Source organism: Pelodiscus sinensis, chromosome 29, assembly GCF_052426305.1.
Source record: "Pelodiscus sinensis isolate ZL-2025 chromosome 29, ASM5242630v1, whole genome shotgun sequence".
Taxonomy (NCBI): domain Eukaryota; kingdom Metazoa; phylum Chordata; order Testudines; family Trionychidae; genus Pelodiscus; species Pelodiscus sinensis.
This window is the reverse complement of record NC_143080.1, coordinates 2,895,092-2,914,984: the sequence shown is the minus strand read 5'-3', so window position 1 is coordinate 2,914,984 and position 19,893 is coordinate 2,895,092. Positions and strand designations below refer to the sequence as shown.

At 51.4% G+C, this 19,893-nt stretch overlaps 1 protein-coding gene across 1 annotated transcript in view; it reads right to left on the bottom strand.

The window, feature by feature from the left end:
- SOCS7 (suppressor of cytokine signaling 7) overlaps positions 1 to 14,733 on the bottom strand; it is a 34,368-nt gene extending 19,635 nt beyond the window's left edge. The window contains 3 exon segments of the mRNA XM_014574111.4: positions 4,257 to 4,321; positions 13,931 to 14,139; positions 14,142 to 14,733. Of these exon segments, the coding sequence (XP_014429597.3) occupies positions 4,257 to 4,321; positions 13,931 to 14,139; positions 14,142 to 14,636 (769 nt within the window). The 5' untranslated portion in view covers positions 14,637 to 14,733.
- Between the last annotated feature and the right edge of the window lie 5,160 nt (positions 14,734 to 19,893).

The following is a 19,893-nucleotide window of genomic DNA, read 5'->3' as shown; positions in this document are numbered from 1 at the left end:
ATATTAAACGCTCCCAAGCTGAATTTCCCCTCTGCCCGGATTTTAACTTGGCCACAGCAGCTCAAGGGTCAGGCTCCAAACAACAGTCAAGTGCGAGCAAACGGCACAAGCTAGCGAACACAACCTCCAATGGGCACGCAGAGCCTTTCCATAGGAGCCAGCCAGTCTGCAGGCGACTAAGAGGGGCGGTTTCAAGGCTGACAGGACAGGCAGTGTGTGGGTGGGCATCTGAGGTATCGGCGGCAGAAGCACGTTCCGAGCAAGGAATCGGAGGGGTTTCCGGTTTTTCAACACTTCACTTGCTGCACTGAACAAACCAGTGCTGCCAATGTGCGCATCTCGTGTACTCTCCTGGGCCATGCTGGACACCCATGGAAAGACGCCAAGCGCCCAAGGCTGACGGAAGGGTCACATTTTGGACGTGACAGTGCATTTGTGTGTTTGGCTATGAAAGGTATCGCCTCGCCAGCCACCCCAAGAGGAAGACAGTCGGCAATACGGCAGGGGCAGTTCTTTGGCCACGTTCTCCCTCCATAGGCTTCACTGGGTGCTTCCGATTTTAGATGTGGATGCTGACCAAAGCATTACAAAGGGTCCCCTGACGTTCTATAGCTCACAAAGTGGTTTAAAAGGCCAATGGCATGCATGGGAACCTCTGGCCAGATCACAGAATCAGAAGGAACCTCGAGAGGGCGTTATGTCTAGTCCCATCGTGTGCTCGTGGAAGGACCAAGCAGCACCTAGATCAGCAGTGGGCAAATATCGGCCCGCAGGCCGGATTCGGCTTCCCAGGTTAGCCCCTGGTGGGCTGTCACCACTGTGTTTACCTGGGCCGCCGCAGGTACGGGCGCCACAGCTCCTGCTGGTGCAGATTGCTCCTCCCAGCCAATGGGAGCTGCAGGACGCCATGTCCTGGTCCACGCCATTCCCTGCCAGGAACAGCGATCTGTGCAAGCACTGTACCTCCAGCGGTCCAGGTAAGTATGTAGTGGCCCACCACTGGCGGACCACTGCCATTTTACTGCCCACCCCAAGATGGACCATCCCTGACAGATGTCTCACCTGCTCTTAGATATCCAGAGATGGAGAGTCCACAACCCCCCAGGCAATTTATTCCAGTGTTTAACCCCCCCAGACAGGCAGGAAGTTTTTCCTAATGTCCAACCTCAACTTCCCTGGCTGCAGTTTAAGCCCCTTGCTTCTTGGCCTGTCCTCTGAGGCCAGGGAGAACAATTTTCCTCCCTCCTCTTTAGGGCACCCTTTTAGTTCCTTGAAAACTGCTCTCCTGCCCCCTCTCAGTCTTCTCTTTTTTTCAGCAAAACAAGCCCAATTCTTTCAGTCTTCCCTCTTTGCATCAGTGTCACCCTGTGGACTCGTGTTTCACTTGTGGTCCACTCTGACCCCTGGGTTCCCTTTCTGCAGGGCTCCTTCCTAGGCAGTCGCTTCCCATGCTCTGAGAGAAACGGATTCATCCACTCAGGCAGAAACACTTTGCATTTGTCCTTATTCAATTGCATCCTGTTTACTTCAGACCATTTCTCCAGATCATTTTAAATTATGACGCCCACCCTCCAAGGCACTTGGAACCCCCTCCTAGCTTGGTATCATCCACAAACTTTGTACATGTACTCACTATGCAAGGGGTGGGGAAACTATTGCCCATGGGCCAAATCCAGCCCACATCAAGTCTGCACGCCGTGGGCCAGCAGCCCTGAGCTTCCCCACCACCGCCAGCGTCGGTCCAGCCTCTGAGTTTGTTTGGTTCATTTCCCTCCTTGGGAGCAGATGAGTAGCGAAGTTTGTTTTTCAATTGGGCATAGCCCCTGACTGTTTTTATGTGGGTCAGTGGCCCCAGCTGAAAAAAGGTTCCCCGCCCCTGCTCTGCGTCTTTATCTAAATCACTGAAGATACGGAGAAGACCTAGTCCCAAAACTGATCCTACTTGTTACGCCCCTCCAGCGTGACAGCCAGTGACAACTACTCAGAGAACAGTTATTTCTTTGTTCTTTTCCTATTGTAACTTCGGAACCTACCTCCTTTTCTCCAGGATTCCCTATTGTAGGCACCCAAGCACCACCAGCCTTCTTGGTGAACAAAAGAGGCAACAAACCAGGGAAGGGCAACTAGCAGCACAGAGGCTGGGAACAGCTGGCCAGATCGTTTGGTTTGGCCCAGCCCAGCACGGAGCCGGCCTTCTAGAAACGCCGTAGCCAAGAAGGGGGCAGGAGGAGGCATCTTGTGGGAGGATCTCCTTTACACAGATACATGGGTCAGGTGATGCTGTGGTAAGAGCTTACGGGCCAGAGCGGGGTGCCACCGCCCCACCGCACAGGAGTCACCATTCCAAGGCGAGGGTGGCACTGGCTCAGTCTCTAATACCTCCCCCTGCAAAGGGCTTCCACCACCTACACGCAGGACCCAAACCCAGGTCACATACCCCAGCATGCCAAAGGCTTTTACAGGACCGTGTGGCCCTCTGCCACCTTACTTGCCCACCCCCGGCCAGAAGTCTTACAGACAACGTGCCTGTTGATTCCAAGGGGAGTGCCAGCCAATAGTCTAGGATCAAGTGATTTGGGGTTCAACCCCCGTTTAATGCTGCACAGTCTCTCTCACGTTTGGGGGCCTGCCTGAACCCAGGGTTGCGGGGGGAATAGCTCAGTGGTTTGAGCACTGGCCTGCTAAACCCAGGGTTGAGAGTTCAATTCTTGAGGGTGTCATTTAGAGATCTGGGGCAAATCTGACAGGGAGGGTACTTGGTCCTGCTGGGAGGGGAGGGACTGGACTGGACGACCTTTGTTATTTATATATATATATATAAACCACCAGGGCTTGACGAACTGTGGCCAAAGCTGCTTGCCCACACTGCACACGCGCAAGAGCCGCATTGCGCACGCACATGCCACTGGTAAACAGGGCGCCGGGCTGAAATCTACTCACCATAGGTGAGTAGATTCACTAGATTGCCAAGCCCTATATATACCAATGGAGATATACCTAACACAGAACTGGTCAGGTTTTTAGGTTACTTAGCTAGCACTGACCCAGGTGCTGAAAGTTTCTGGACCTGCATGGCTAGTAAGAGCCGTGTGATTTTTTTAAATGATCATACTAAAGCAGCTTCCTTGATTTTATTCAAGAGTATCAAAGCAACCCTCCTAATACCAAGCTGAAGACTAAAGCAATCCAATTATCAAATCTACAAGATAGTGAGACTATCGGATTGGACTTGCATCAAATACTAAAAATAACCAAGCCTGATCGATTCTGAAGAGGATTCTAAGCAGCTGTGTAGTTATAAATCCCAGGCGAACAATTCTGCCGAAGTAAATCAAATCCATATCTTGGGGGCTAGCTAAATCTCTTAATACAGGAACTCAATCGTCATTTGAATTAACCTCAGAGCCAGCTGTACAGCCCGCTTCCTCAGATTTCAATTCTGACTCTCAACGGCTAACTCTCTCAAACTGCTTCAAGATGTAATATTTGCACTGTTGCACACCCAGGAACCTCAGCCCAGTACTAGATTAAAAACACAGAAGAAAAAAGGTCCACTTAACAGAACTCCGGATAAGCAAAAGTTGAACCCTTATTCACCATAAATTACAGCTGGCAATCTTAAGTCTCTGGATTTTTAAACGGGGGGGGGGGGGAGGGGGGAGGGAGGGGGAGAAGGCTTCCTACGCTGCCCCTGTTCCCAGCAAAAATTCTCAGTTTCTATCGGCTGGAAACAGAGATTGGTCAATAGGAACTAAGATTTTGCTGGGTAGGGCGGGAACAGCATGAGAAATCTCCTTCCTCTTTTCCAAGCTGTCTGGAACAGAAAACAGCTAGCTTTTTAAAGTGTGAGCTGCTCCCTGCCTCTTGCCCATCCCGCTGCTAAGGTCACACTTCTGGATGCTGGTGCCCTTTCAACAGTAAACATGAAAAATGTGAATCAGAACAAGGAGCTGCGTTCCTCGGGACTTGGCTACACTGGCTTGCTTCTGTCGAGGGTCCCCCACACACATTTAATAAGGTACAGATTCTGAGCTTTAAATTCACCCCCGACCTTTATCCTCTTTAACGTCCCAGGACAGACAACCCTTACACTGGTGCTGGTTTCAGGGGCCTGTGAGACTGTCAGTCCTAGTGAACCGCACAGCACTCAGTAGATGAATGGAAGAGGAAATCTTCATTCCCTGTAATTAAATCTAAAGAGCAGCAAGCCAAGGTGTGTGCAGTACAAGTGTGTCACTTCATCTTTCTAGCCTTACCTGTGAAGAGAGGGCTGAAAGCAACCGGAGAAAAGGCACTTTGAGTTCTTGTCAGTCGGGGTTTCCTATTGAGAAAGAGCAAGAGCTAATGAATACAGGAGGCAGCAAGTCTTCCTCAGCTCTGGAAAAACCGTGCGGCTCGATCTTCTGAAAAGCCAGTCCCTCTACCTGCAGTGCAGTTTGGTGGACAGGAAACACACACAAATACTAAGCCAAAACTGATTTAGAAAACCAGAAAGTGCAGGTTGAGTTTCTCTAGTCGGCACTCTCTGCTCCGGCTACACCCATGGTCCGGCACGATTTCAGTGAGCCGGATGTCCATTTACAGGTGTGGCCAATTTTCCTACACGCCCATAAAGTTTGTTTACAGCCACCAGTCCTGGCTCTCACTGCTCTGTGCTGTTATTTAGCTCTAATTTATCCCTTAATGTCTTCTAAAAGCCCAGGAAGCAGCGGAAGGATTGGTCATGCTGCTAGACAATTCCAGCCTCCTGTGGTCTGGTAAATTCTTTGGTTCGGCACCAGTCAGTTCCTGAGGGTGCCAGACTAGAGAGGTTTCGACCACCACGACACAAAACTCAAGTCTCTAAACTGATCATTAAGTTCATTTCAGGAGGAAAGTCAGAGCAAATCTACTCCAACGTGAGCTGTGCAGCCTGTTTCAAACGGATACAATGCTACGATGAAATCACTCTTCCCCTTGGTTGGCCATTACTGCAAGATGCCTTAGGTGAAGCATGGAACAGCCACACAGTTACAGGTTACATGTAGAATGCAAGACCAGTCAACTCTATTGACGCTCATTTCAAGTGCTACACGTGGTACCCAGCCTTCCCGAGACCGTCAGACCTGGTGAACTGCGGAAAAGCTGCCCTCTAAGCCCATTTAGCTATATGGGAACATGGCTTAAAATGTACCTCTGAGGACTCCTCCAAGCTGAGTCAAAATTTCCTTTCCAAAATGTACCTGGTATATGGCCTAACAAATGTAGCCATGTCCCGGCACTGTCCTGTAAGAATTAGCCTTTGACAGCATCTTCCACTGAACGATCCTGAAGGGTTTTGCAAAGGTGGGTATTGTCACCAATTCACAAGGCAAAGTAGCTGCAACTTGGCTCAAGATCCAAGTCTATGCATGGCAGATGGGGAAACTGAAACTCAGCAGTCTCTCTTCCTCTTTCTTTTAGTAGCTAGCGCTTACTGCAAGTGGCGGTCTTGCAACAGTAACTCCAGAGTTAAAAACATTCTCGAACTTGATTCCTTTCTTTATACTCAGAAGTACTATTTTTGGAGCGCTCAGCCACATTCTGGTATCTGAGCACAGCCAACGCTGACCACGAACTGCTGTTCAGAAAGCCTCCGGCAAGTAGCCCCTCCGGCCTACAACCTCACAGGAAGCAGGTTTTTTGTCCCACCACAACAAATGAAGAAACGAGCCTGCTTAAAGCTTGGTTTGCAGAAGCTGAGTTTCATGCAAGGCCGTCAGAAATACATGGCTGCCACTTGAGTGTTTTCTAGGCAAATCAAGCCTGACTCTTGGCCTGTGTGCAAGTTTTGATCTTAAGTGTGCAACCAAATTCTAATAAGAGTGTCTACAGGGGTAGTTCCCTGTATTGCATGCAGCAAGGTAATACTAGACCAGTAGTCTCCAACCTTTTTACACCCAAGATCACTTTTTAAGTCTCAGAACAGGAAGATCTACCGCCCCGCCCCTTCCTTGAAGCCCCACCCTCTCTATTCTCCTGTCCATCACTTGCTATCCCCTGCCCTTATACACTCTGTTAATCAGTTTATTTTTAAATTATTCAGTATATAAAATTAAAATCACGTTTATAGTTATGAAATAAATGGTCTGTTTTTAATTCATGCTATTTAAATGTCAAATGAAACATTTACAATTATACATTTTGTTCTGTGCTATTTTGTAAATCTAAAATCAAGTATTGAGAATTATATATTTTTTTCTTCCAATAAAGTCTCAGTGTGACACTGACTGAACAGTATCTGCCAATGTCTTGAAGTCTGGGTTGTAGCCTGAGATTGCTAGTCGTATACAGTCCATCAGATAGGCATCTGTGATCCTGCGCTCAGCCTGCGAAGCTTGCTCCAGCACAGGTGGAGCTAGACGCAGCCTCCCTGGGCTGAGCGCAGGGCAGCCGGGCTGGAGGGAAGAGAAGTGGCTGCCCGGCCAGCTGGCCATGGCACTCAGCCAGGGTGCACCAAGCTCCACATGGGCAGGCGCAGAGGAGAAGCCACCTATCAGCTGGAGGACGGGGCAGCCTCTTTCAGCTGAAAGCCACAGTCAGCTGGCTGGGGTGTTTCAGCCCTCCCAGCTCCCACCATTCCTTGCAGCTGCTCACCTGTGTTGTTGCTCGGTGAGTAGCTGCTCCTCAAATGAGGAAATCTAATGTAAATGTACTGCGCAGGCGGGCAGTTCAGAGGGCTCAAGAGCTACTCTCAGAGCCCCTGAGATCTACCGGTAGATCGCGATCTACTGGTTGGTGACCACGGTACTAGACCATTGTCTTACCAAGACCTGCCCCAAATGCTGACCACTTGAAAGATGTCAAATGCAAATTTCCACCTAGGCCAGACAAGTCAATTTGTGCCAAACAGGTTGAACCTCTCCGGCCAGGCCACCCCCGGAAAGGGTCCAGCCGGCATCAACATCCCTGGTCCAGCAAACTCCCTCATTTGGAGCCAGTCAGGTCCCGAGGGTTACGGAGCAGGGAGGTCCAACCTGTACTTCACAACCGAAGAACAGTGCCATCTAAAACATGCTTTACTACATTCTGCCTTACAGCACTGACCTGAAAATTTACTAACCTAGACATAAGCCCTTCTTGCCCATCCGAATCATGATGCAAATGCCAATAGCTTACTTGCCTATCCAAGAGAATCTCTCACTCTGAGCCAGTCGGATTTTACCAGGCCGACTTGGCTCCCCGTGAACCTTCTTCTCTCCCCACCTCCATGTTTAGATTTGTAAGGAGCTAGCGCACCCCACAATCTGAATGCTTCTCTGAAATCCACTCGCAGGTTTTGCCTTTGTCATCCCATCGCCAGACTTAAGAAGCTTGTCAGTTTCAAAGCACTTTAGCTACCAGACTCCCATCTTCTGCACAGTGTGACGCTGCACAGGCTATCAATGTAACCAAATTCCCGGAACATGGGGATCTAAGTGCCAATTTTGGCATTAAAAATCTGTGAGCAGAATATCCAACTATAGCCTCTTCTGCAGGGCATAACAAATTCTGTTCTCATTTATTCTTGAGAGACTTTGTTGATTTTGATGGGACAGCACAGGTGTGAAGGAAATATTACGCCCTATTTTTGCAAATAAGGACAGTAGTGAGAAACATCAGTATTTAGATACTGATCACTTAAAAAACCAAAGTAGTTTGGAATTAAGCCTCTAACATCTTTTAATAAGGCCTTATTTTATTCCTGGAGGGATGAGACTAACACTGGTTAGCCACCACACACAAATACACGTTTGGCCTTATCTCAGCTAAGCCTACAATTTAGTTAGATTTGTTCCAATGCAGAAAACTGCATGGAGCAGAAACATTTTGGCTCTCTCTGTGCCATTGCTAAAAGCTACATTTTTATGCTACTCTTCTATAATCATGTAAAAAAAGACACCATGTGTTTTTTCTCACTTCTAGATCTGCAGTGGAGTCAGATCCAGAAATTCACAGGGCCTGGACACCGCTATGCTTAACTTTTAAAACCAAACAGTCTCTAAGATTTCCTCTCCCTCTTCTCAGGTGCAACAAATGTCAATATCCCGGTGGAAAATATTAAATCAAGTGTGAACAGCAACAGAACACTCCTGCATCAGTTTAATGTAGTACTGTAGGAGATCCCCTAAGTGCCCCCCCTCAAAAAAACCCTGCCATGAGTGGGCATTATGGTGGACACGACAGTTGCTAAAGAATGCTAGTGATGGAATTCCCAAGCACCTCACATGGCAAGCGCAGGCATCCGATGATCCCTATCAAATATCGCAGAGGTCACAGCTAAGACGGGGGCATCTTTAAATCAGAGGAAAGAACTTGAAGCGCTTTAGGTTCAGCTGCCCACCAGATCAACAGCAGCTCAGACAGCCCTGAGAACTTGCTGTTCTAGACAAGGTGAATGAAACCTTGTGCAGTCCTAATTTCTGTAATTGGTTCCAGAAAGACAGAGATGAAGAGCAATTTCTTTGATGTGAGTATTTAAATATTAATGCTCAGGCCCAAAGGCAGGAATGTTGCCAGGGGTATCCCTGTATTTAGTTGCAATTAAAGTCTACCCCGGTTCATCCAAACAGACTCCTGAGCTTAAGTAATGAGGGCCACTTTCCCTTTCAGTCTGAATTAGGGTCCCAACAAGGAATCTGAATTAGGAATGTAAGCGACTAGTTGACTATCTGATAGAGCTTATCAGAGACAGAAAGGGGCAGGGAGCAGAAGCCAGTGCTGGGGAGAGTCATCTTAAAAGCCGGTTCCCCCCAGTACTGTCTCTGTGGAGGGCAGGGAAGGCAAAGAGGTAGCAGGGACCAGATGCAAGGTGGGAATCATCTGGTTCCCAGCTCACGCCCAGTCTCAGATGCAGTGCCTCTGCTTCTTAAATGTATTAAAAGACGGGAGGCTCTCAATACATTTAAAAAGCTGATGTGCAGCAGGGTTAGTTCCCAGAGCCGGGAGCTAGCCCCGCATCAGCTCCCCCACTTTTTGACTAGTCGATGGAAAATCCATCAACTGGTTGATTAAACTAAATTTAACATCCCTAATCGGAATACTCTGGAAAGCCTGGGCTGTAACTTCAGAACCTGGGGATTCTGCTTAGCAGTAACATACAAGAAAGTCGGCCGGGTGAACACCCTTGTGCAGTACCGAGACCTAATGAACTTGGTCTCAGTATCTCAGAACAGGAATTTGGGGAGGGAGCAGGAAGGAAGAAGCAGCAGAGTCAGATATACTGACAGGAATCTGCCTGAAAGCTAAGTAGCAAGTCCAGGAATAGCAGCAGCTGGACCAAAACTCAACTTTGAACTAACTGAAGCAGCATTGCTCTTAGACTGCTGCAGCCTCCTCCCCAGTCTGAACGCTGGTCGTAGTGGAATGGTTTCTTCCCCAAAAGCTACAGAATGAGGTCATGTCAGCCATCTGTGGCGCACCTGACACGCCATGTCTACACTAGAAAACATATAACATGGGTGCTAACCAACATCAAAGCCCTAGTGCAGATGAGGCATGCTGCAGTTTTAACATGCATTGGCTGATGGAGGAAAACCCAAAGGGAGAGCATAGGATTTACCTCAACCAGCAAACGTGTGTTAAAACTACCAATTGCCTTACACTGGGCTTTTCAAAGAGTTCATTGTCCTCACTAGGAGAAAAAGGGAACCAAGGCAAAGAACCAGCAGTCTACACAAATATAACCTGCCATAAAGAAACATGAATGTCTAGAATACATGCCCTAGGAGGGAAGACTGAAAGAACTGGATTTTTTTTAGAAAAGAGAAGTTTGAGAGGGGACGTGAGAGCGTTTTTTCAAGCATCTAAAAGGGTGTTACAAGTAGGAGGGAGAAAAATTGTTCTCCTTGCCTCTGAGGCTAGGACAAGAAGCAATGGGCTTAAATTGTAGCAAGGGAGGTTTAGGTGGGTCATTAGGAAAAACTCCCTGCCTGTCAGGACGGTTAAACACAGGAATAAATTGCCTAGGGGGGTTGTGGAATCTCCATCACTGGAGATATTGAAGAGAAGGTGGACAGACACCTGTCAGGGTTGGTCTAGATGGTGCTTGGTGCTGCCGTGAGGGACGGGACTGGATGACACTTGAGGTCCCTTCCAGTTCTATGATTCTATGAACCTGCAGATATAGTGTCCTTAAGTGAGCGACTCAGCCAACAGATGCAGATGGGGGCGGGGGGAAATCAGTATCTTGATGAAGGGTACCTAGCATGCATGTTAGAAATCCTACCCATTTAGCAGCACTTAGAGGCAGCTTGGGGAGAAGAAGACACCAATACAACCCCAGAGGGGAGGTTAAGCCAACAAAATAGGGGGCAGAAGCAGCTGTGAGGACCCTGAAGCTGTCCCACTGCTATAGCACAGCGGCTCCTGAAAACGTGGGCAAGCAGCACATGGTTCCTTGAAAGCCTTTTCTCCTTGTTCTGACATCAGCACGGAAAAGATTGCACATGGAAGGCTGCAGACGTGGGCAGCAAACCCACCGGCCTCCACCACTCTTCTCCGCTAGAAGGAGACCACGTAAAGCCAAACACCCTCCAGCCACCAATGGACACTGCTACTACGCAGTCTCCTGGCAAGCAGGGGACCTGGAACACCACACAGGGATGGGCTCTTTTCCCTGTGCCTCTCACAGACAGCCCCATGAAGAAAGCTCCCATCTAAGCAGAAACTGAGGCCAAATTGTGAAGCTGGAGGCAGCAGAGAAGAGCCCCTGAGCTACAGCAGTAGTTGCATTCAGCACTTTGAACTACTCTTTGCTAGAATGCTATCTAACGTGTGCAGCAGAATTCCATGCTTCCGCATGTAAGCCCTGGAAACAGCAACAGCCCCAGTAGCAGTATGTTCTTTCTGATCTAAGTTTGTTAAAACCTCCTTGCTAATTTCATGCCCCTTGACTTCAGTTCTTGGAAATCCTAAAGACTTCCTTGTTCTTACTGACCAGAACCGGAATGAGTGAATAAACCACAACTCCATTAGCACAACAGTGCCATGACAAGCAAATGGGAGCTCTCCCCCGTCTAAGGTCCATTTGTGGTAAATGGGGCTTGTAAGTCACAGTATAAAACGGCTTCAACACCCCCATGTAGAGAACCACCAAGACTCATCCCAGGAGTCCATTAACAGCACTTCAGGTTCAAACGCATGGCCAACATTCAGCAGTAACAAGCTGACTCTGCAATTTAGCTCAGAAGTTTAGGTGAGGTGATCTCAGGGTTAACTCATGCCATCCCCTATTTAGAAACAACCAGTAATTTCAGTCCCCCAGCCTACACCAGCAAGGTGAAGGCACGTTTTTGGCCCACTGGCTGCAGTTGCCTGGATCTGGCCCCCGAGACTCAGGGCTCCCCCCCCCCAACAAAAACACTGGGGAGCCCCCACTGGTGCTCCAGCTCCCACTGCTCCCCTGTCCAACTGATTTTTCTGTCCAACTGATTTTTCTGTGGGTCAACAACCCCCAACGCAAAAAAGGTTCCCTGGCCCTGAACTACCCCTTTCCTGTGCCCTTCTCTTCCCAAAGGACTGAGATTAGGCCAATCAATTCTCCTGGGCAAGAGCTACACTTTCCCACAGTCCATTAAACGCTGCCCCTGGGATGACCAGAAACTCACTTGAGATCCCAGTAAGATACTTTCTGCCTCCCTTCAAATAGGGCACCTCTACTTTCCCAGCCCTAGGAAACAAGCATACAGCGACTCACCGCTCCCAACTCCACATGGTAACATGGGGAGCAGTGAACAGACCACTACATGAGCCCCCTGCAGCTCCAAATTCTTCACTCCTCCCACTGAAGCAGTTTCCCTATTAACGGGGGCGGTGTTAGTTCACTGGGTAAGCAACGCTCCCATGGGACTACCCTACTATAGCACTGAACAGTACTGCTGAAGCCATACTGGAAGTGGCCTAGGAGAACATACAGCTCGCAGACTGGTCTTTAGGCAACAATGGTCAGCTCCACAGTCCCTTTCATCAATGGCTCCTGAGAGGAGCTGCCTTTAGCGTCCCAGAAATAAGACACGACAAGTCAGACACGGGTTCAAATCCCTCAAGTCAGGTTGCTGATAGAGAAAGCAGAACCCCATCACCATTTAGTCAAAAGATTTAGATTGCGACACTGGGGCTTCCTAATTTTTGGACAAAGAGAGGGGATTCGCTGGCATCCTATGGCTGTGGACATGTTAAAGGGCCACTCTACTTTGAATGGTCCCTTCAAATGTGTGCTTATTCTAAACACGGTTCCACTTCATTGTGATGCTTGGGCTACCTTGCCTAGACCTGAAGAGCAGCTCTGCATAGCTCAAAGCTCCCATCTGTCACCAACAGAAGTTGGCCCAATAAAAGGTTCTTCACCCACCTAGTCAATCCAAGACAGACAAGAACAGGTGGGAAAGAGATAAGACAGCTTAGGCCAGCACAATAGGATGCAGTCTCAGCACTGCCAGCCTAGCCCCCTCAAGTTTTTTGCAAGCATGCCATGCACACAAACCATTTTTTCTTACCACTGCAACATATTTGTTTAAACAACTTAATCATAGCCAGGCAGGCGATGACATTTTGGGGTGTAAAAAGTACAAAAATAGAGCAGTGCTGTAAAATTTAGAACAAAAATTCAGTTCTCAAAACTTCAGTGGTGTTGACGTACCCCCCAGACTTCTCTCGAGCATCCCCAAGGGTCCTCGTACCACTGGTTGAGAAACAGTGAACTATAGTACATGGGTTGAGATATAGTTTCTGAACATCTGGGTGTCACAACTGGACTATCTACAGAAAATAGTTTTGCTTAAGGTTCACTCAATACATACAGTATATAATCAGCAATAACGGAGATTCAGATGTGCAAGTTTTAGCATACAGTTGGATATTAGCTGTCACTCATTCGCTCAGGTACATCACCCATGGAAAGTTTTCGAGAACTGGTACTACAAAGTATATCAACAAGTGGAGATTGTGCCTCACTAAGTCAGATTGTAGGTGGGGCTGTCTGTGGGAAAATACAATCCATGGGAGAAGTATCTGAGTTTCTTTCCTGTCTGTGTCTGAACCCAAAGCCTGGCCCCATGACATTTAAAAACAGCTATTCCTTGCCAGATGCTGCTCCTAAAGCATTGCTAGGAGTGTATTCCTGCTTCCACCTACATGTCACATGCCTGAAATCCCCTCAGAGCAGGGACTGAACATCTGACCAGCAACAAGCACCATGCCAGATAGACATAACCCATGCCCTCCTTGGTGCTCTGTGCTGAGAGCACACTTGTGAGGCATGCCTGCCCACAGAGCTGAGCAGCTATGCTGTTGCACATGCATACCAACCTTCTTCTGTCAATGACAGGAGTGTACCCTGCAGTGTACCCCATGCCCCTCCACATGAACATATACTAAACCATCTTTCTGCCACCCACACCACACCATTCACTTGCCACCCCCCATACCCACCTCCCATCCAGACACTGAAAGCCCACACTATAATGCAGTCTCTATATCCCTCTCCCTCCCCGTATGTACCCTATGTATGAAAGGTACATACCCCGACATACACACACCTCCCCAGTACAGCTTCTCTGAGCCCTTGTACCAAGAGCAGAGGGCAGCATGTCGCCTGCCCCCTTCAGCTGAGTGCAGGCTGTTGCTCCTCACATGCCATGCCACCCCCATACTCTGTCCCATCTGCACCCACAAGCCCACTCAGACCCTTGCATAGTGCACCCCTACATGACTTCAGATCGAGAAAGCAATAGGGGTATCCCCCAAACCCTTGTTCCCCCTAAGCTGACAGCATGGGAAGGGGCAAAGACAGGCCCCATGCCTCACACCTGAGTTAGTCCTGCCCCAGTCTCTCCCACAGGATGGATCCTCTGCCCAGCCCTTTGCTGTCCCAGCACCCACTTCCCACCAGTGCTCCTTAACCACCCATGGGCCCCTCCCCCGACCCCCTCACCTGCCCGAGTCCTGCTCCCGACCCCTGGCGCTGGACACGTCGTTCAGGCTCCCGGCCGAGGCGGGCAGCTCCCCCGAGCGCCTCCTGCCCGCGGCGGGCTCCCCGCCGGCCGAGGCGCCGCTGCAGCTCTTGGTGCGGAAGAAGCGGCTGAGGCGGATTTTGAGCGAGCCCTTCCTGGCGCCGGGGCCGCCGCCTCCCCCCCCCTCCCCCCTCCCCCGGGCGGCGCGGCGGCGGCGGCAGGCGGCGGGGCCCGGCCGCCGGGCTCCTCCTCGGCCTCGTCGGGCTCCAGCGCCTCCAGCACCAGCAGCGCGTCGCTGGTCTCCTCGGCGGCCGGCGCGGGCAGCAGGCAGGGGCAGGGCCCGGGCCCCTTGGCGCCCACGCCGCGCTGCAGCTCCAGCGCCGCCAGCTGCAGCTCCAGCCCGGCCGGCGGCAGCGCCCCCCAGCGCGGCTCCCCCTTGGGCTCCAGCGCGCAGCGGTGCCGCGGGCACAGCAGCTCCGAGGGGCCGGGCCCCGCCTCGCCGCCCGGCCGCCCCACGTTGCGGAACACCATGAGCTGCGGCGGCGGGCGGGAGCCGCCGGCCGCGCCCTCCTCGGCGGGGCCCTTGGGGCCGCCGCCCGCCTGCGGCCCGGCCCCGTAGCCCAGCAGGCGGCTGAGCACCCGGTACGAGGCCGCCGCCTCCCCCTCCCGCAGCTCGGCCCGCTGCATCCCGCCAGCCCGGCCCGGGCGCCGCTCGCTCCCCTCAGCGGCGCCCGCCGCCGGCCACGCCCCCGCGCTTCCGCTTCCGGCCGCGCCCCCGCGCTTCCGCTTCCGCAGGGCACGGACGCGACCCCCCGCGTGCGCCGGACACGCCCCCCCTCATTTACATCTCGCCCGTGGCGTCGGCATCTCTTCCCCCGCCTCCAAGACGCCACACCCCTTCCGTGCGTCCCTCGCGCGACGTCAGCGCCCTGTCCCACGGGCCACACCCCTTCCGTGCGTCCCTCGCGCGACGTCACCCCCCCCACAATAGGCCACACCCCTATTCCATCCTCGCCTTGCCCCTCCTTGTAGTTCCCTGTCAATAGGCCACACCCCTATTCCATCCTCGCCTTGCCCCGCCTTGTAGTTCCCTCTGTCAGATAGGCCACGCCCCTACCCATCCTAAGCCACGCCCCTTCTGTCATAAGCCCCTCCCATCCCGCCTTTCCTCCCCTCCCCCACTGCCAGCCCCAGGCTCTGCCCTCAGGTGGCAGCGCTGGGGGGTGGGGGGACCCCCATGTGCCAAAATTGTGGTTGCTAAATGGGGCGCCCTCACCCGCCCCCCCCCTCCCTGCACCCCCTTCCCCACCAGTCTCCCAGCTCTGCCTGCCCTTCCCTGATGCCCTGTGGGGGGGGAGGTGCCCACCCTCTGATTTCCCTTGATTGCTCCCCCTCCGTGCCCAGTCCTCACCCCCCTCCCATCCCTGGCAAAAAAAAAACCTGGGGACAGAGCAAGTCAAGGGTGGCCCCAAGGTCTGGTTTTTAAAGCTACAAGATAAGCAGCCCCATCACATCTACCTCCCCGTCGCCACGGTGACCGTTTCCCATCCCCGTTCTCCTGGACCAAGATTCTGCAGCCGGAGTCGCAGCACTCGGGGCCCGGGCTCAGCACTTGCTGTAAACCAGGCCCTTTTGCCATGTCTCTAGCAGGGCGTGTCAAGTTGCAAGGTGCTTGCGGAAGCCCAGGCCTGGCTTTGGACATCCAGCCCGTCATGGCGGTGTCTGAGCTCCCACTGTCCCCAGCACCATTTGCTTCCACTCGAGCCATGTTCACGAGATACAGATTATGAACTGGCCATGCCCCTTTAGAGTTCCTTTTCCAGCAACCCTCTTCCCCGCCCCGCTATGGCCTTGGGTCCCCAGTGTTGCAAGTTGTTCTGCAGAGGCAGCTCAAGGTGGCCTCAGTCACTGGGGATCCATTTCATAGAATTCTAGGACTGGAAGGGACTTCGAGAGGTCATCGAGTCCAGTCCCTTGCCCGTACGGCAGCACCAAGCATCCTCTAGACCTTTTGCAGGATCGGGGTGTAAATCCCCCCCCCCCCATTCCCATCTCTCATCCCTGCTCACAACAAGGGTCCAAAAAAGACTAAATTCATGGAGGATAGGCCCAGGAATGACAATTAGCTCTGGGTGGGCCTAAATCCCTGACTATACATAGTCCACCCACCTTCTCAGCCAATTGTCCCTGGTCTCCTACACTGGCAGCCCCAAATGCATTCGCTGTGGCTGAAAAGAGAGGCCTTCGTCAAGACCTGCTGAGGTTCAGACCCTGCACAGCTCAATGTTGCGAGCGCTGGAGCGACGGCACTGCACTTGAACTCAGGGGCTTCGGGGGTCTCGTCCCTGCTCTGCCTTTGAGCTTGGTTTAAGTGCGTTACTTCTCTGTGCCTCCTCTGGCGAGGCTGTGAAAGGCGTCTGGGACGGAGTCGGCCTTTGCAATGGGTTTGTACAGCACCTAGCGCAGTGGCCCCCCAACTGTGTGGCACCTCCTGGGGGCGGGTCGTGGAGGAACGTGGAGGGGGTGGCAGAGCCTGGGACAGATCCAACTGGGGGTGTAGGGAGGGATTTGCCATTCAGCCCTGTTCTACCCCCAGCTGGCTCATGGCCGTGGTCCAACGACAGCCTTGCTGTCCCAGCCACGGCCCCAGCTGCAGCTCTGGCCGTGGTCCCCTCCCAGCCACGGCTCTCTTCCCTGCTGTGGCCCCCACCTCCTGCCCCCAACAGTGAGCCCACGTCCCACCACTCCTAGTCCTAGCGCCAACCGCTGCCACGCCTGGTTCCATTCCTGGACAGAGCTCTGTTGTGCTTATGAGAAGAACTCTGGATTCTTCCAGGGGGAAAGGCGGGCGGACAGACAGACAGACACACACCCCTCCCTGCTGACCAGTCTGTCATGGCTGAAATCAGTCTTATTGGCCAGGCGAGACTGACTGAGTGAGGAGTCGGGGTTTGTCCATCAGAATTCGAGGCTTCTCTGAGGCTTGGCTTGCAGGACTGAGCCCAGAGCCCCCCATTTGATGCTTGTGAGATCCCCTTGGACTCTGTGGGGTTTGCAGTGTCGTCCTGCAATCAGGGCCGGCCCGAGCCATTTTGGCACCCCAGGCCCTAGGGTGCATGGGTCCCTAGGCACATGCGCTGCCCAGCCTGGACCGGCCACCGCTACTGGCATGCAGCCCGGGGTGGGCAGCGCCTGGCCGTGCAGGGCCCTGCAGCCATGGGGGGAAGGGCACTGCTGGCCGGCGCCGCGGGGATGGGGGGGGCCGGCGCTGCGGGAGCCGGGCGCGTGGCGCCTGATGGCAGCTATAAGGGCCCTTTACAGCCTCCTTTACGTGCGCCCCTTACAGCCTCCATCAGGCGCCCCCCATCATTTGGCGCCCAGAGCAGCTGCCCGGCTCGCCCACCCCTTAGTCCAGCCCTACCTGCAATCCCTGATATGTTATTCTTGGTGTTTCCCTTGTGTAGCCTTTGATGTCTACAGTCACGCTTCCTTATCTTTTGTTTCTGGTCTCATCTTGAGGAATGTCGGCCTGTCTCCAGGACTGGGCTGTTCTGCTAATCCCTTCAGCCTCGTGTGCTCACATCTCCACGTCTCTCCAGTCTTTTTGAGTTTCAGCGAGGTGGCCCTCTTAGTCTGTAACTGAAAAAAACTAAAACAACCCGAATGGTCCTGTAGCGCCTAAGGCTTTGTCTACACTGCCGGATTTTGCTGGCAGAGAGTATGCAAATGAAGCGCTGATTAGCATTTTGTCACACTTCATTTGCATAATCTAGTCCAGCTGTTTTGGGGCAAAAAGAAGCAGCGTGAACGTTTCCTTTTTGCTCAAGATGCTTCTGCCTCTCTGGGAGAGGTTTTTTGTGCAAAAAGGAAACGTCCACACTGCTTGTTTCTGCACAAAAGCCCCTTGCACAAAAATGGCTTGAATAGATTATGCAAATGAAGTGTAACAAAATGCTAATTAGAGCTTCATTTGCATACGCTCTGCTGGCAGAAGCCAGCGGTGTAGACATAGCTTTAGAGACTAACTAAAAAACATAGAGGGTACCATGAGCTTTCGTGGGCACAGCCCATATCTTCAGACAACAGATATTGAGTAGGAGGCCCAGAGGGACACAGAAAGCCCAATAATTTAAAGCAGAAAAAGAGGGGAGAGTGGGAGGAGAGAAGACAAAAAAAATGTAGCTAACAGCATTTTTTTTTCTTTTCTCCTCTCCCTCCCTTCTTTTTCTGCTTTACATTTTGTGGTTTTCTGGGTCCCTCTGCCTCTTGCTCCACTCATCAAAGGATCACGTAGTTACTAGAAGACACAACTTAATTTACAACGCAGACATTGTCTAATCATGAGAAACGGTGAAAGACGCATATAGCTCTCACTGTACATCACCTTACAGCTGGTCCCCGAGTTGCGAACGGTCGACTTACGACCGTTCGCATTTACGACCGAAGCTGTCGTAAATGGCGGACCCCAAGTTATGAACACGATCTGCACTTACGAACAGCGCGGTCGCAGGTAACTCTATGGGGTCCGACGTATGAACAAACTGAGTTACGACCAATTGCTTGATCCGTAACTGGTTCGTAAGTCGGGGAGAGGCTATATATTCTTACACCAGTACTAAAATATGACATTTTTGCTAACAACTCCACTCCTGGCCCTGGCTCCCAATCATGGCTCTGCAGGGGCATGGACCAAATGGGCTGGGTGCAAGGAAAAAAGTTGGGGACCCCTGGTCTATGGTGGTAAGCCTGGCTCAGCGCAAGGCCCTGTCACTAGGTGGTCCCATACTAAAACTGGGGGTCCCAGCTGGTGGTCAGATAGTGACGAGACTGTTTGTCACAGCTCAGTTTCCCATCCTGGCACTTCAAGCGTAGATATGGGGGCTGGCTAGCCAAATAAACTGTAAGAACCTGTCTCTGTAACTCCTATAGACAAACTTGTCCAGTCTCAGTTTCCCTGAGCTCCAAGAAAAAAAATTTCTGCCAGCACCAAGTGTCAATTTGAATTAAAAAAAAAGAAATAAAAAGAAATAACTCTTCTTACAGGGAAGAGACCACTTGGAATCCCTTCCCTGAGGCAAAGTTCTCCCTCACTTCCCCCAACCTCCATTTTGCTTAGAGTTGGGAAAACAAACAGGGATAATCCACAGAGAACAACGGGGCTCTACTTCTCTTGGGTAACGTGGTTTCACTTAGGTAGGTAGGTTTAAGGACACAAAAATCAACTAATACCAGTTAACCAAAACAAAAGAAAACACTTTTATTATTAAAACAAGACTACTGTTGAGCAAATGACTGGGTGTTAAAAGCCATGGATTGAAATAGACTCGGGGAAAATCCCTGGGCTGTAATTATTAGTTACAAAAGAATAACAGCTAACCACCTCAAACATGATTTCCAACTCCCCCTCCCCCCCACAAGGAAAAGACTCAAAACCTGATGAACTATCTAAACTTTTTCCTACTTACACATTTCAAGGAGTTTGTTCCTGGGACCATCCATCTCTCCTGCTATCTGGGGGAAAACTGCTACTTGCTCCAGAACAAAGGAACCTCCCCACCCTCTCTCTCTTGAAATTCCTTATCTGCATTTCATTGGCTGAATGCCCAAAGCCCCCTCCCTCAGGTGCATCTCCAAATTAGCTTAACCCTTTCCTCGCAAGCCAGACTCTCCTTTGTAGTACCTAGTCATGACACTGTTACCATGATCCGATAACAGGAGCTATTGCTTTAGCTCAGCCACCAGAAACTGGTGCTGAAGGTAGTAGGTTCAAACCTGCTATTGACCCAAGCTGCACTACCTGCCTCCTCCACAAGGTGAAGCTACTTGTGTGCGTGTGGTAGGTAGCAGATTGCATGAAAGCAAAGAGAAAAAGGGCCGGTCCCTTAAGAGTTTCCTGCAAAAGATGCACCAAAGTGCTGCTGCAAAACAAGTATTTGAATGTAAT